General features: G+C 37.3%; 1 protein-coding gene across 12 annotated transcripts in view; it reads left to right on the top strand.

Moving 5' to 3' along the window:
* The first annotated feature begins 5,523 nt into the window (after positions 1 to 5,523).
* Positions 5,524 to 16,095, top strand: part of LOC111868467 (mitochondrial dicarboxylate carrier) — a 15,680-nt gene continuing 5,108 nt past the window's right edge. For 2 of the 12 annotated variants that reach the window (XR_004513448.1, XM_023859114.2), the window contains exons 1-5: positions 6,119 to 6,556; positions 7,364 to 7,460; positions 8,214 to 8,369; positions 12,728 to 12,894; positions 13,750 to 13,995. Coding sequence is in view for 11 of the 12 variants with exons in the window: in XM_023859114.2 (XP_023714882.1) it covers positions 6,354 to 6,556; positions 7,364 to 7,460; positions 8,214 to 8,369; positions 12,728 to 12,894; positions 13,750 to 13,993 (867 nt within the window). In the remaining variant the exon portion in view is untranslated. The other 10 variants (XM_023859122.2, XM_023859121.2, XM_023859118.2 and 7 more) reach the window with 10 other exon arrangements.

Genomic DNA, 16,095 nt, shown 5'->3' with positions numbered 1-16,095 from the left:
TTGTTGGAAGCAGCAGTGGAAGGCTTCTTTTGGAATATTCTGGAGCTCAGCTGTCACATTTGCTCTGATGTCCTCCATTATTGCTAAACGTGTCCCCTTGAGGCCCATTTTCAGAGTAGGGAAAAACCAAAAGTCACTCAGAGCCAGATCTGGAGAGTACAGTGGTTGAGTGATGACAGGAATGTTTTTTCCGGTGAGGAATTGCTGCACAAGTGATGTGTGGCTCAGTGCGTTATTGTGATGCAGAAACTACTGCCCCTGCCACTTGTCACGCCACTTCCTCTGAACCACATCATGCAACCTCTGCAAAACTTGCATGTAGAAATGGCCAGTAACAGTACCAACTTCTTGTCCCAAATCCACGATGGTCATTCTTCGATCACATCAAATCAGTTGTACTTTTCCAATCATTTCTTCAGTTCTGGATGTCAAAGGTCTCCTACTGCACTGGTCATTTTCTAACGTCTCCTGCCCATTCTTAAACCGGGAAAACCAGTCGTAAAGTGCGGATTTCTTTAGTGCAGTATCACCGTAAACTTGCTGCAGGGCCGGTAGTGTCTCTGAAGCCGGAATCGAACTCTCGATCTGTAGCCAGGAACGCTAACTACTAGACCACAGAGGCTGTCAGTTCAGTCCTCATCTTAAACCAAAATATGAAATGTGCATCTTACAGGTGTTCCCTTTCAGCAGCAGTGTATGTGTATGAGAGAATGTGCGCAACTGAGCAGTATTCTTGCCACGACACTCTTCATTACAAATCTAATTTAATATACTGTGACTTTTTTATTATTTTATATAATTGTACTGTCTTTCTGTATGTTTGTAAATGAATATATATATATACAGCTTCGCAGGCATCGTGTCCAGTGAAGTGGGGCATCTGACTCTTGTGAAAGATACGCAATACTTCAAACTTTTGTGGTTCTGTTAAATAATCACTCAAAAACTGTGGACAAAAATGTAACCTCACACATGAAATTTAGCCCAGGTCTTTCTGTAAGTTTATTAATGTGTAAATGAATACCAGAATAATTAATTTCTGCATTAAGAAATAGGGTGTTAATAGGAGTTTGAATCTCATGTTGCCACCCTGTGGCTGGCATCAGGACAGTTTGTCCCAAAAACTGCTGATGACATTCAGCAAGAGTCAAAATGTAGATGCATATTGCTGTACAATTATACTCAAATACTAATATCCATAGCTTAAAAGTTATTTAATATATACAACATCACACCTGGAAGAAAACTGGCCCAGGTAGGGATCTGTTGGTGGGCTTCTGTGAATGTGAATCCTTTGGATCCACAAGAAAGAAATTTCTTCATTGGCTGAGCAGCTGTCAACTTAAAAACAAAAATATATTCTACTTTGGAGTAAGCAATTTCAGCTAGAGTCCCAGCACTAATTTCAATGTCCACATGTTAGTATAAAACAACAAAAATAACATCTATGAAACTTTACCACTGCAGTTTCAGCTTCTAACTTTTACTCTTAGAAGAGCTGTTGCTGAATGTTGCCAGCAGTTCACAGAAATTAGTGTGAATGTGTGATGTGTTTGTATTCAAGAGCAAGAGCCTTGTGACTATTGAATGTGATCAACATGTGCAGCTGAATGAAGTGAATGGAGCTGCCATACAGGCTACATTCAAGTGCAACAGTAGATTTAACTTAATTCATAGCCTTGAGAGGATTAGAATGTAAGCTTTTTAAAAAGTTACAATCTAGGTGTATTTTTTACCCTAGGAACCAATTTATAAAATGAACTATACATGATGTGCCATGAGTGTTTCTTTATCAAACTTCCTGAGCAGACTGAGAAATTGCCTCCCATTTTTTTCTTTCTCCTTTCCTTCCTACAGATAGCACCAACTGCAACAACCAACCCCAAGGGGATTGCAAATTAAGAAAGAAGGTGATATAAAAGTATACAATGCACATTTAACAGGTGGGTTTTTGCTGAAGGGATTGTAAATGAAATAGTGAAAACTGTGATGAACTCTTCATTGCAATAAACTGATATTAAATTTACATAAAATTATTATGAGACCTACTGCTAAATGTATAAGTGATCAATATTAAGGCTCTAATTTTCACCCTTATTGCACACACTAAACAGAAACTATATATAAATTGTGTAATACACGTATATGCCTCAAAGTCATACTGTAATAAAGCATTACATTAACAGAATAATACAATTCTAATTTTAGTGAAGTCTAAACTCTAAGGATTTTTACCACCTCCCTCTTAACTCCAGTTGTGTTTTGAAGGCCATGTTGATTGCTGATAACTGAAGTTTGAAAATGCCATAAAATTTTCATACAGAGAAAATATATTGGATAAAAACTATCACTGTTCAGTAAAACTTTTTTCTGTCCATTTAATGTTTAGTGAGATAATTGCAGAAATGCATCTATGGTATCATGTAAAGTCATTGTTAAACATGTTCGTTCTGAGTGACAATTTTTCGTAAAATTCAGCAGTGGCCATATTTTCATGAAAATCTATCCAGTGATTTCTAGTTGTTTCATGGGTACTGCTGGATGTACTAAGAAGTCTGCAAATACATGTGAAGTCGAATCATCCAAACAGATGGCAGAATGAAATATACCGTATTTACGCATGTATAGGCCGCAGCACAATTTTCAGACAGAAATTATAGAAAAAGTAATTTTCTTGGAATATTATTTCAGGAGGAGAAATTATTATTATTAATTATGAATATAATTTTTTTTAAATGAAGTGTGATTTCGAATATTTCGAATATAAGCCGCACCCCAGTTTTCCTCTTGAATTTTTGGCAAAAAATGTGCGGCCTATACATGCGTAAATACGGTATATTGAAACAGAATGTGGAAGGAAATGTATGTATCTTTAACCAAAACAAGGTAAATGAGATCTCAGAAATTTAGGAACTAATTGTTACTTTGATGCTTTACCATGGATTAAATCTGGGTTTGATCTGAAAACAAACTTAACAAGTCAACCAACATATGAATGCCCATGAGCATAATGCAAACTGCAAAAACTGATACAAAAAGCAACAAAATTAGTGTCTGTCTGTACATGTCCTTTATCCTCTCCATGATTTTCAGTACAAGTGCATAAGCCTATCAAGAGAAAAACAGCTTCTCGCTGGCAGACACAGTCATTAGGTCGCAATATAATATGTACATCTTTAGAATTATTGACTGACAATCTTTTGGCTTTACAGTCCAACAAGCTGAATAAGAGTGCTTCAAATACTTTTGCTGTAGTTCTGGCCTATGGACAAGATCGTCTGTATTTGGGACTGCCTTGATTCCATGCTGGAAGTTGAATAGTGGAGGCTTTTTCAGTTTCCGGTGGGGAAATGTATCCACTGATTTTCTTATATCCATGTATATTTGAATGTGTTATGTAATGACGCACTAGCTTCTGATAGTTTATCTAATTTGTACAACTTATAACATATATCCATGTATATTTGATATAACATATATTACGAGCAGGGCTAGCATAGTCAGTATAATGACTGGCTACGTGCTGGATGGCCGAGGGGTCAGAATTCAAGTTACTATAGGAAACATTTTTCTCCTCTCCACGTAGTCTAGACTGGTTCTGAGGCCCACTGAGCCTCCTAGCCAGTGGGTACGGGGGTAAAGGAGCCAGTGTGTGAAGCTGGCCACTCACCTGCAACTAGTGCTGAGGTCAAGAATACATGGTTCATTGCATACTCTCCCCTATATGTCTTCATGCCATAGTGCTTAATTAGTCGAGCACAGGGACAGCCTTGCCGTAACATTTATTAACTTGGTGATTAACAACGCTCTCAGGATCAAGACCATACGAGCGTCAAGGAGCCCTTATACAGGCCCACAGAGCTGTTGTGAAAATTGCCTGTGATATTTTTAATTCATATGAAGATTTCTTAAAACTTCCCGCGTAATGTAGTAACAAATTTTGCTATAGGAATATCAGAAGTTAGTGTCGGGTGATCTTTGCAGAAGGAGACATTCTTTCCACAGTCTTCACCCAATTTTTTCTGAAATAAGGCCCAACAAAACGCAATTCCTAATCAGGGTCTACGGCTGTAAAGTTTTCCTGTCCCTGCTCTATGCTGATCAGTAAAAACAGCCTAAGGCTAAGCGCGCACAGGTGACCTAAATTTTAAATTTGTAAGCAAGTTTTCGGGCTGCCCCCTTCTGGAAAATCATGATGCCTCTCAAATCCATGATTTAACGTAATACAAACGTAAATATAAAGAGAACAGTCATCCATAGTGCCCGCATTGCAATCAATTCAGAGTGGGTGTTTCCCCTGTTTTGAAGGAAGCAAATTCACTGAATTGTTTTTGTTCTAATTTTTACTTATTTTTTGTTTTTTTAATTCGCTTAACGGGAGGTGGAGTCCAACTGGGTCCACTCGGCACGGCGGCCACTGATTGGCCTATTGTAGCCTGCCCCGGGTGATTATGATGATGGAGAATTTGGTGAATGAAGATTGGCAAGGGAAACCGAAGTAGTCGGATGACAACAAAAATAAATTTGAATTAAATTCCAATATCCATAACATGACAAAAATATAACTTCCATCTACCTTCATCAAACTTATCACTATATCAAAAAGGAGTCTACTTTTCTGGCATAAATGTGTACAATAGTCTCCCACAAAGTATAAAAAACTTGAGTAATGATACTAAACATTTTAAATCAGAGCTAAAGAAATATCTGCATGCTCATTCCTTCTACTCTGTAGATGAAGACCTCAATGTAAATAGAGAATAATGCAGAATTAAGCTATATTAGTTTAAGATAAAATTACTTGTACCAGTAGATATTACTTGTTCTATATCCAGAGGTATTAACCTACTTAGGATCTATGGAATGCAAATAAATTCAATTCGGGTTTCCAGTCCCAGTGGGCCTAGGCCTACCTCTATGAATTTCTCTGTTCACTTCGGTTTTTCTAGATCTTACACATTCGGTAGGACTCCTTGGGCAGGTGATCATCTCATCGCAAGGTCTCTACCTGCAAACAAACACAGAAAAACGCACACACACAAACTAAACATCCATGCCCTGAGTGGGATTCGAACCCACGATCTCGTTTTCCAAGCGAAGACAGTACTTGCCTTAGACCGCTCGGCTACTGTGACCGCGATTTGTGTCACTTAGTTCAAGTAAAAGGTAAAGTTGTCCTCGTGCTTAATTAATTAAAAGCACTACACCGTGAAGGAGTATGAGTGAGTGGATGTATAGATCCACATTTTCTTGACCTCGGCACTAGCTGGAGGTGAGCGGTCAGCTTCACGCCCCGGCCGCTTTACCCCCGAGGGAAGAGCCCCCAGTACTAATTGGATTGGAGGTTGGGTGGACCCCAGAGCCGGTCTGGAAAATTCATGACCGTACAGGGACTCGAGCTCCGACCAGCCCATATCCAGTCGCTATACCGACTACGATATCCCGACCGATCCCGGCTGTCCACTTAGTTCAAGTAATTTATACAAGTTACCTTTAGAAGTCGCTAGTGCATATCTCCCCACACCGCACGATGATTGGCACGGTTGTTCGGTCCGAACGGGTTGAGGGGGTGGGGGTTGAAGTTACTGTAGTTTGTTTATAGGTCTATATTTAGGTGTTTAACACGGAGGAAATTTTATCTCATAATTTGTATCGGATTATTCCTGTAAGTAGTTTTCAAGATGTGAGTGGCAATCGTGTCATAGGTAATAAGGTAGGGCAGGAAAGAGTATCTCGTGTGCGATGCGCATTACTGATGAATCCCATCAATTTTAAACGTATAATTGTACTTGTTTCGCACCATGCCGTAAGAAAGAAATCAGTTTATAGTTTTGATACTCGATTGAAGTATTCGTTGTGTTCAACGTGACCGATTGTGACCACGGATTAAAGTATTAGGGACTTAGATTTATCGATAGTTACAGTTTGATATCGAATAAGTATTCGATAGTGAAGGGAAACGGAGGAAATTGTGCAAATCAGGAGGTCCTAGAGTACGCGCATAATATGGATGACCCATGATATTTGAGGTTATTACATAACCGTGAAATTTAAATTTGCTATATATATATATATATTGTTCTTCAAATGAATAAGTTCGAGTTTAATTAGCGTGCGTAAAAAGTGGATATGTCACGAATATATTCAAATTGTTGACATCCCCCATTTAAATAAAGAAAAAGCTAATAATAAGATATAGCAATATATTATCTAAGTTAAATTGTACGAATAATCTTGTGACAGCGAACCAAATCGTGTCAGACATAAACAGAAAATAGGTTGTGATTTTCCTAATTTTTAATTTCAAGAGAATTCCATCAAAAGTGTGCATATGAACTGTTAAACCGCACAGAATGTATAATGGCATTCTTCCTTTGCTTGCCTGTGTTGCTTTTTGTAACATGTCAGGTTCTTATTGTGAGAGTGTCTTCGGTTTCCACCAAACCCCCAAGCAGGAGGACAGTCATCTGCACCCAACCTCGAAGATACTGGACCATTCTTTATTGGCTGTCAGTTGCTACAATGACTGCTACATGTCATCTATCATCTGGGGATGGTACAGTAGGCCAAACAGTGGCCGACGTACTGAGTGTACTCAGTCTCACCCTACCCGCAAAGAAACCTACACAGATTCAGTATGTTTGCAGACACCCTCCATATCAAGTGGCAAGTGGCACTAAGCCCTTAATGCAATCAGAGGGTATGTGTATGACATGTTGAATCCATGTAACTCACCGAAGCACAAATTTCAACCTCATAATATTTTAAACTTGATTTTCTGTCTCACAGGAAATATGCCACATCCCATTTCTAAGCACTGGTTGATTAATACAGCTTGGGGAAGTGATCACATTTCATTATGGGAATCATGAAACACATAAGTACATTTTAATGTTTGCATTCTGTTGTGTATTAATGTAATTATGATTATCTTCATAACTGAAAATAACAGATCACTTTTATAATATACGACAATTTAATTATAATTATTTGTTATTATTATAATATGTGTGGTACTACAAAATAACTATTATTGTATCATGTATTATACAAGTGATTCATTGTTGTAATAGATATAAAGACAGTTATAATTATGTACATATACTATGGGCAGAATGTAGGGTGTCGTAATGTTAAAGGAGGTGGTATCTAATGCAATCATCATATATTACAGGCTTAGTGTTATTGTCATACCATTTTTACATAAAATGAAAAGTAATGGACCAAGAATGGAACCTTGAGGAGCTCCATATCTAACTTGACAGCTATTTGACAAATCTTCTTTCAGTTAATTGATCAGTTGATCAGAAGTTTGAAATCACATAAGAAATTTATTTTCAATGTGAATTGGTTGACTGGACAGGGGAAATATGACAGAAATTCGTGTGCCAAGATGGTGGATGGGAGGTGTGGCCTCTGCTGCAGCAGCTTGTTTTACACAGCCTCTGGACACAATAAAGGTAAACAGTTCCTTCTTAAAAACCACATGGAAACACACGGAAACTGTACAAAGTGCAGACTTCATATATTTAAGAATGTTGCAGTATGAAGCATCATTGGTAGCCCTAAAGGTCTGTAGAATGACAAAATTACATAATTTTTCAGCCTCTTAATATTAAATTTAATATAACCTTGCCAAAGGAGACTGTTATGTAGAACTTCTTTAGTTTCAATATATTCCTTATTGACAAGGTTTAATTTAATACAGTGATTATTTACAGTATGATTCCCATCCATTCATAGATTCATAGCATGGTCTTTTTATTGTATGTGTGAAAGTTCTGTTCCCATCTTGGCTAAAGGTTACCTGATTTGCTATGATGCATTTTTATTATTGATTTCATTGCTATCACATTATTTTATGTATTGATTTTGCCTCAAGAAAAGATGCTCTTTCTTTACAGTACACTGTTTTTGAGATACTCATTAGGCCTCATTATTTTTCCTGGTACATTCTGGTGCAAAGTATGTTCTTTTTCTTAGCCGTTTCTGTTTATAATATACTGTTATTTTCAAATTTGTGATCCTACACTGTGCCAAATTAAGATTTGGTTCCTCACAGTTGTTATGTATGATATACTGCCTAGAACATAAAACTGCCTTCAGTTCTGATCGCTAAGAGTCAATTAGATTTTTTTGTGCATTAATATTCTGTGTGATGGACAAATGGATTGTAGGCAGCAGTGTATATATCCACTTCTCTGCCATGACAGGTACATCAGCAAACTCAGCAAGATGTGAACCACTCCATAGTTCGCCTTACAATGAATGTCATAAAGCAGGAGGGAGTATTAAGTCTCAACCATGGTCTTACAGCAGCTGTGCTGCGCCAACTCACATATTCAACTACAAGATTTGCAGTCTATGAGGTCAGTATTTGTTTGCTGTTACCAAGTCATCTACTGTGTTGAGTGATGGTTATGATGCATGTATTTTTGAACAGAGGTTTCAGCATGGTGCACACCTATTGCAGTGCTCTTAGTTCACCTCAGCTCAGCTGAGCTCAACTCAGGTATTGGCCCCTGCCCTACCTCAGATTCATTTAAACTGTCAATGAAGAGGGAACTATTGGAATTGTTAATGCATGCTGTGAATTGGTGAAGCATAGTTTCCTGTTCTGAATGCACACAGTTTGTGCAAAGCTGAACTTGTTGAGAGAATTTCACTGCCTGTGAGGAGATGAAAAGTTTTTCAGACACATTTGGATATCATAGAGCAAGTTCTTTCAACTTTGAGGTATAAACTATTACCATTATTTAAGCACAGGTCAAAATTGTGTGATGGAATTTTTCCAGTGAAGCAGATAGCAGTGACTTCAGCATAAACATTTTCATCACAATTTTACTTTTGGTCAGAATTAGTGTTTTGCAAAAGAAAATTAAATTCATTTACTTAACTTAGAGATGGTTCAGATCCACACTTACAAAACTCAGCTCTTTTTTTGTCAATTTGACTTTAAAACTGGAACTGTTCATAAATTGCATTTCAACTTACAAACAGTATTTATTCACAAATATTCCAATTTAATTTCCTCACATTATCAAACTTCGATCTTCCAGAAATGTTTGGAGGTAGCAGAAGATTCAAAACTTTGTGAAATTTGTATCCGCTGATTAGTTAAGAAAGTAAAAAATATGTATTACAGGAATATCATAAATTTAAAACAGAGTACAAAATTTGTTAGAGCAATAAGATATTTCACACATTAAAGACGTGTTGATTCGTTAATATTGGTTCCAATTTAATAACTACAAATGATAGAACTAAGTAACAGGATGCTGAGGTCACACTCCTCATTCATCTGAAAGTGCCTGTAAATGCCCTTCTATGATACATTTCTTTCTTCCGTCTAAATTCTAGTTGGGGGAGACAGTGGTAAAGGAAGTAATATATGAAACTTGTAATGTCATTTGGGAAATGTTAAGGTCCATCATTTTGCTTAAACTAATGAAGGAGAAGTGGCAAAAAAATGAACAGGCTTCTCAAGCAAATGAAACTAATTGCATTGGAGCCATTAATAAGACAAAATGTATTCACAAAAAAGGCACCAAGGGCAGCATTATTTTTCTGTTATAACTATTACTTTGATATTGTTTTATTTGCCATGGTTGACACAGATTACTGCTTTATGACAGTATGTTGAAGCATATAACCCAAAGAGTGATGGTGATGTATGGTATGTAAATTCAGTAAAAATCTGCAAGCAGGAAAGTTACATATTGCATCAGATAAAACTTCACCTGGAATGATGTAATCACTAGGAGATGAGGCATTTACTTTTGCAGAAAGGTGTTAACTAGACTATAGCAGTTATAAAATGACAAGCCCAAAGTAATTTACATCTGTACACTGTGAAGTGAGGGCAATCAGTGAAAATGCACTCAGAATCAGTGTAAAGAAATTCTATGTATTTTGTTAAAAAGTTAAATCCATTTCCAGACTACTTAGACATAACTCTTTGGGTTTCAGCATATTTAAGCAGTGTTTTGAGAAATAATTATTGTACATGGCAGTCTGGGGACCTAGAGGCTGAAGCAGACCCTCCTGATCTTGAAAACTTATGACGTATTTATGAAAAGGTGGTTCTGATACATTCATTATCAGAGATGTATTTAAAAATTTCTTTGCTACTTCTCAGGCTTCTGTGCTTAGGTGGTCCAGGTACACAAGAAAGAGTAATGTATTGAATTGAATAAATATATATAAATTATACAGTGTTGCCAAATTTATTATATACAGGGTGTCCCAGGAGGAATGTGCCAAACTTCGGGAGGGTGTTCCTTATGTTAAAGTATGCCAATATAACCCAAAACACCTATGTCCAAAGTTGAACGGTTACGGAGATAATGGCCAGAGAAGTGTCAAACTTTGACCGGGGTTACACACTTGTTGATTACAAAATACATATTAAAACTGGCAGGAATATGTGGATTCTGTAATGTTAATAATGTACGTAACATCAAACTAACTTGTGAGTGACGGAAAGCCATAAAAGTGAAGTACAAAATACTCGCTCGCCATGTCATAATTGTCCTTAGGTTTCCAAGCAGTATACATAACACATGACTGGCGAGCGATGACGTAACGTGCTGACTGCGCGTTCTGGTATGAGCCAACTACATAAGCACGGCTAGGGAGTATCATCGCACTCAAGGACAAACATAGATAAGGGCTCTCAGCTGAGAGGTACAGCGAGGTACAGTGCTTGGACCTGCCAGAAGACCACACTTTTCTTGGGCCATTATCTCCGTAACCGTTCAACTTTGGACATAGGTGTTTTGGGTTATATCGGCATACTTTAACATAAGGAACACCCTCCCGAAGTTTGGCACATTCCTCCTGGGACACCCTGTATATAACCATTTATAATAGAGTCTTGTCATTTTTATGTATGTTTATGTAAGTTTGTTTATATTGCTTGTGAAGTATATGGGAAAATTACCATGTAATATTACAGATAAATAAAATATTTGCATACCACATTTCGTCCATAATATGCCAGTTCTGAAGGGAGGACTCTGTCAGAGTTGAGGGACAGAGAGTTGTGAGATGGTAGCCAGCCAGCAATGACAGAAGCACAAGAGCAGGAGGATCTCCACTGTGGGGAACTATTACGTAGCAGTGCCTAGTGAAGACATAGAAGCCATAATGATTGGAGTAGTGATTTGTAGTGTGTGTAGATCCATGACCTGTATATAGGTATTTGTAGTTACAAGTTACAGGTTACAAGTGTTAAATGAATTCAATTATCAGTCCAAACCCTGTGGATAGTCACATGTAAAAGTATTTACAACAGTTTATAAGTGCTTTTAAGTCTGTTATATCTGGGATAGCAATTCATATATTTGAATATTGCTGAGGGGTGACGTGCTGAGTACTTGGGCAATTCAGTGTTTGGATATCTTGCCCCATGTACCTTCTTTTTGGCACATTAGTAATGAGAAGTTGGAAAAATGCATCCATTATCTTCAGCATATCTGCCTATTTGTATGTTCATATGCTAACAACTCTAGAACCATAGCACTGATTTCCATGAAACTGGATATTGAGGGGTTTGGACTAAAATTTGTTAACCTACTTTGGTTTGGGTTAAAATCAGACAATAATGTTGAACTTTACATGAAAACCTATGTGCATTTCTGCAAGGATCTGTAGAGTAACTTGTGCATATCTCACTAGACATTTTTGGAAGCAAAAAATGTGTCAAACAGAAAATGGAAGCACACACTTCATGCCAAGTACACTTTTTATATAAGTCTTACAGTTTTCAAGATAATTAAACATACAAGAGCAAAACATTAACAGTTGTTACTGTGTAGGCACATGTACACTTCCTGACTCGTTTATTAGTATTAGTATTTTTTGTTCTGATTATAGAGTTGAACATGAACTGTAACTAGTTTAATCAGCAGTTCTTCATTCAATATAATTTATTTACAACAGTCACATAATATAAGGTTGTATTATTTCATGGCATTTTGCCTGCGTGCACTATAATCACAGGTAAAACCCAGTGTTTTGTTTGTATATTGTTTGGCTGTTTCTAGCTTCTTTTGGTCTTCTACCTTTGGACCAATCTGGCAAACTATTCTCATTTGAAAAAATTTGAAGGTCTGAGCAGAGTGGATCAGATCCATGCTGAGCTGAAGTAGTGCATGTGTCTGCATTAATTTTTATATACTTTATTCTTTCCTTCTGAGCCAAACCATGGCTAGCAATAGTCTATGCAGTGAACTTGTGAAATAGTGATTCAGCTGATGAAAACACAATTAGATTTATGTCAGGAATGCAGATACTTCTCATTTGAAGCAGACTTTTTTTAAGAGCTCTGAAAAGATATGAACAAATCCAATTTCTGTCTTAAATCACACTTATAGGAACAAGAATAAAGCATGAGCCTGAGTGTTAGGATCATGTTCATATAAAATATGAACATTATAATGTATATGTATGTAAAATAAGGTTGAGCATCTGTCACAAGCCATCTGCCATGATAATGTGTCCATTTCAGTTCCATCAGTCATTTTCTGTCAAGGCCAGTTGACTGTGAACATTCTTTGTGTTTGTGTCCTACCAAAGTGAAGAACACTATTGAACAACATGTACTTCTACTCCATAATTTCATCTGAAGAATGTCCTAGTGAAAATCTTCAAAATATTTACCAGCTCCTGTCACATGACAGCAAAGTTTGTATATTTATGAATCTGTGTTCATTCCTATTCACAGGCCGCCAAAGAATTCATAACTAAACCAGGTGAGAAAATATCTTTCTCTGAGAAAATTGGAATAGCAGCTGTTGGGGGAATAATTGGTGGTTTCATTGGGACCCCAGCTGATCTCATGAATATCCGTATGCAGAATGATATCAAACTGCCACCTGCCAAGAGGCGGAAGTAAGTGTACAACTATTCTTTCATATTATATGTCACAAAAGTAATTGTTTGTTGCTTGCTTGAATCATCCAAACATGACTCATCTGTGTGGAACATGGACAAAACAGTGGTTGTTCAGTTGCAATTACTGTATTTGCTCTCAGAAGGTACACACAATCTGAGCTTATCACATAAGAGTGTTCAGCCACAGAGGTTGCATACAGTTTATGGAGAAGACTTAAAGGCTGAATTTTCTTATATTGTGGTTATCAATCATACTGTATATTTGAATGGCTCTCAGTGAAAATATCAGCTGAGAAATGGACTATTCAGAGGCAAAGATTCTGTGGTTTTCTTCAGCTGCTCCAGGCAGGTGATGGAATAATATCTTCAAATATGTCATAATCATTTCCTTCAACTTGCTCCTCAATTATGATGTGTAAGAAACAATTTGATTTTCACTTGGTACTATATAATTTGTGCAGCTGGCAATTATTGCTAAATAAAGGAGTTCAGATTGAACAGACACTGTACGTATAATGACTAAAGCTTTGTTGAAGATAAAATAAATCACGTGTTTTGAATCTCTTGAGAGCATGAACTTCACTGCCTACACCATAACTTAAAGAATGATAACTGTTAAAAAACACACATGAGCTGAAGTCTGTACTGTGCATGAATACTGGTAGTCTGTCCTGCCGCTCTTGCAAAACAAATGCATTCAGTTCGCTTTGAGGCAGATACTGCATTGTGACTGGTGAATATTTCAGTGACTTATAAAATAGTCACACTGGATGGAGTTGTTTTGTCTTTGTCTGAAAATAGTGCCTCCTCACATACATATCTTGTAAAGTTAAAAAACGAACTGTGTTTTAGTTATCGCCATGCATTTGATGGGATATGGCGAGTGTATAAGGAAGAGGGATTCCGGCAATTATTTTGTGGTGCATCCACTGCTACTGGAAGGTCTGTGCTGATGACTATTGGACAGCTGTCCTGTTATGACCAATTTAAAACAATGTTACTGGATCGGAACTTCGCAGACAACCTGACAACACATTTTCTGGCGAGCCTTGCCGCTGTGAGTGTGGACATGGTTACGTACTGTGGGATGGGATGATGGTTAGTAATTGGAACTGTAGACTGTCTTTATTTTGCTGCTGTCCTCAGTCAGTAAAAGAAAAATGTAAAATTTTGAGCCTTGCTAAACCATAATTGAGAAAATACTACAGCATATCTAAATTTTTTCAAGTTTTTTGTTTGGCTCATTCTGATGGTTATGGAAATCATGTCATGATCAGCTATTAGAGTGGAATTTGTAAAATTCAAAACAGTAAATTATATTGGCCTCAGTAGTTCAGTGTTCAAATAAATCTTGAAGTAATTTTTTTAATGCTAGTGGGGTGGGACTAAGTCCCCTGTACTGCGGCCACTTCTGGCCTATTGTACCAGCCTCAGATGATAGGTGAGGGTGATTCTGGAGCAATTGGTGGAATGAAGTTTGGCAGGGGAAACCGAAGTACTTTGAAAAAATCTGCCCCAGAGCCACTTGACCAGACCCGGGATCGAACCCGGGCCGCCGCAGTAGGAAGCCAGAGACTAACTGCTTGAGCTATGGCACAGCCAATCTTAAAGTAAGTACTTTATCAGATTAGTTCCAGCCCAATGTCCAGTTTGTAAATTCAAACAAAATAAACTGGACATAGTAGTATGTCATAAACCAAAATACTACAAGTCCCAAACTTGTACAGGTTCGAGTTACATGAATCCTTAGACAGATATACAAATATTTTTCTTTTATTTAAACAGTTCAAGTACTTAGACTTCTACAGTCATGAGTACTGAATATGCAGGGTATATATATCATTATACATTGTAATATAGTGTGTTATGATGAAATTTCATTGTACCTACTTTTGTACCTTTAAATTTACCACTACCTTAATTAAATTTTTAATTTTGATTTCTATTTGACGGGCACCTCCATTTATGTGTATGTGTGCGATCTGGTGAGGAGATGGATTACAAAGTTTTCTTGTCAGGTTGCCTACTTGAGGTATGACATACCCTCACAATGTTTTAAACAAACAGTATCAACACAGCTACTTTGACAACTTTGGAGGTGGGAACACTGGTGCCATCTGTATATAATAAACCCCTGGTTATCCACTTATCTAGAATTCTCATCCAGTGGGAAAAAATTTCAAAGAAAATTTACTGCTTTTATATAGTTACATAAAGAAAAGTAAAGATATCTGTGTCACAGGCTGTGGAGGCCCAAAGGGTTGTGAGATGTTCAGGTTCCCACATTTTCTAGACACTTGGCTCATAGATAGTGGCAACATTGTCAGCCCTACATACCAGCTGCCCTTTACCCCCAAGAACATTCCAAAAATATTCCTGGTACTCATTTGTGTTAGAGGCTGAGTCGACCCCAAGGCCATAGTGTGGCCGGAAGGATTAGGTCAATTGAAAAAATCCAATGACCTCATCGGGACTTGAACCCACTACCTTCCGGCTTGTAGCATAGTGCCTCAACCAACTACGCTACTATGTGCCCCTTTCTAAAGTTACTAGGAAACAAATTTGTGACATACATATGTTTGCCCACCATATGTTATTCTCCCAGCTACTGCTAGCGGCAGTTATGGCAAAATGGTTTACATTTCTTGTATACACTGTATAATTCTGCAAGGATTTTCCAATGTTCATGTTTAACATTCTACCCAGTATGAACCTTTGGATATCGATTTTGTTTTGGCTCTCGGAATCATTTCCTTCTAATGAGATATATTCAGTTGTGATTAAAATATATGAGGTCTGCTTCTTTAGAGCGTTGAAATGCATTTGTTGCTGAGTACTTTTAACACTTCATGGACTGGTATTTAAATATTTAAATCACCCTGGGGACCGGAATTTTTAAACATACTACCCTAACTTGTGCACTGTTCACTTTAAAAATTAATATAAAATCTCCTAATTAATTTTTTGAACTAAAATTGTTGGAGAACTTACCAGTGCTCCTAGAAGTGCTTGAGGGTGTGATATTTCTGGAAACTTTCCCCTTTGTGAAGTGGCATTACACAGAACTTGCAAGTGTAGACATACTCCTTTTTTTGTGAACTGTGCAAACACGGCATTGCCTAGAAATATTCTTCCCCTTGGAATGTTCACTCATCACAATTTTCACGAGGGTATTTTTCCGCATATCACTCAAGAGTC

The sequence above is a fragment of the Cryptotermes secundus genome, unplaced genomic scaffold (genome assembly GCF_002891405.2).
Source record: "Cryptotermes secundus unplaced genomic scaffold, Csec_1.0 scaffold169, whole genome shotgun sequence".
Lineage (NCBI taxonomy): Eukaryota > Metazoa > Arthropoda > Insecta > Blattodea > Kalotermitidae > Cryptotermes > Cryptotermes secundus.
The sequence above is the reverse complement of the archived record's forward strand: the minus strand, read 5'-3'. Positions and strand labels throughout refer to the sequence as shown.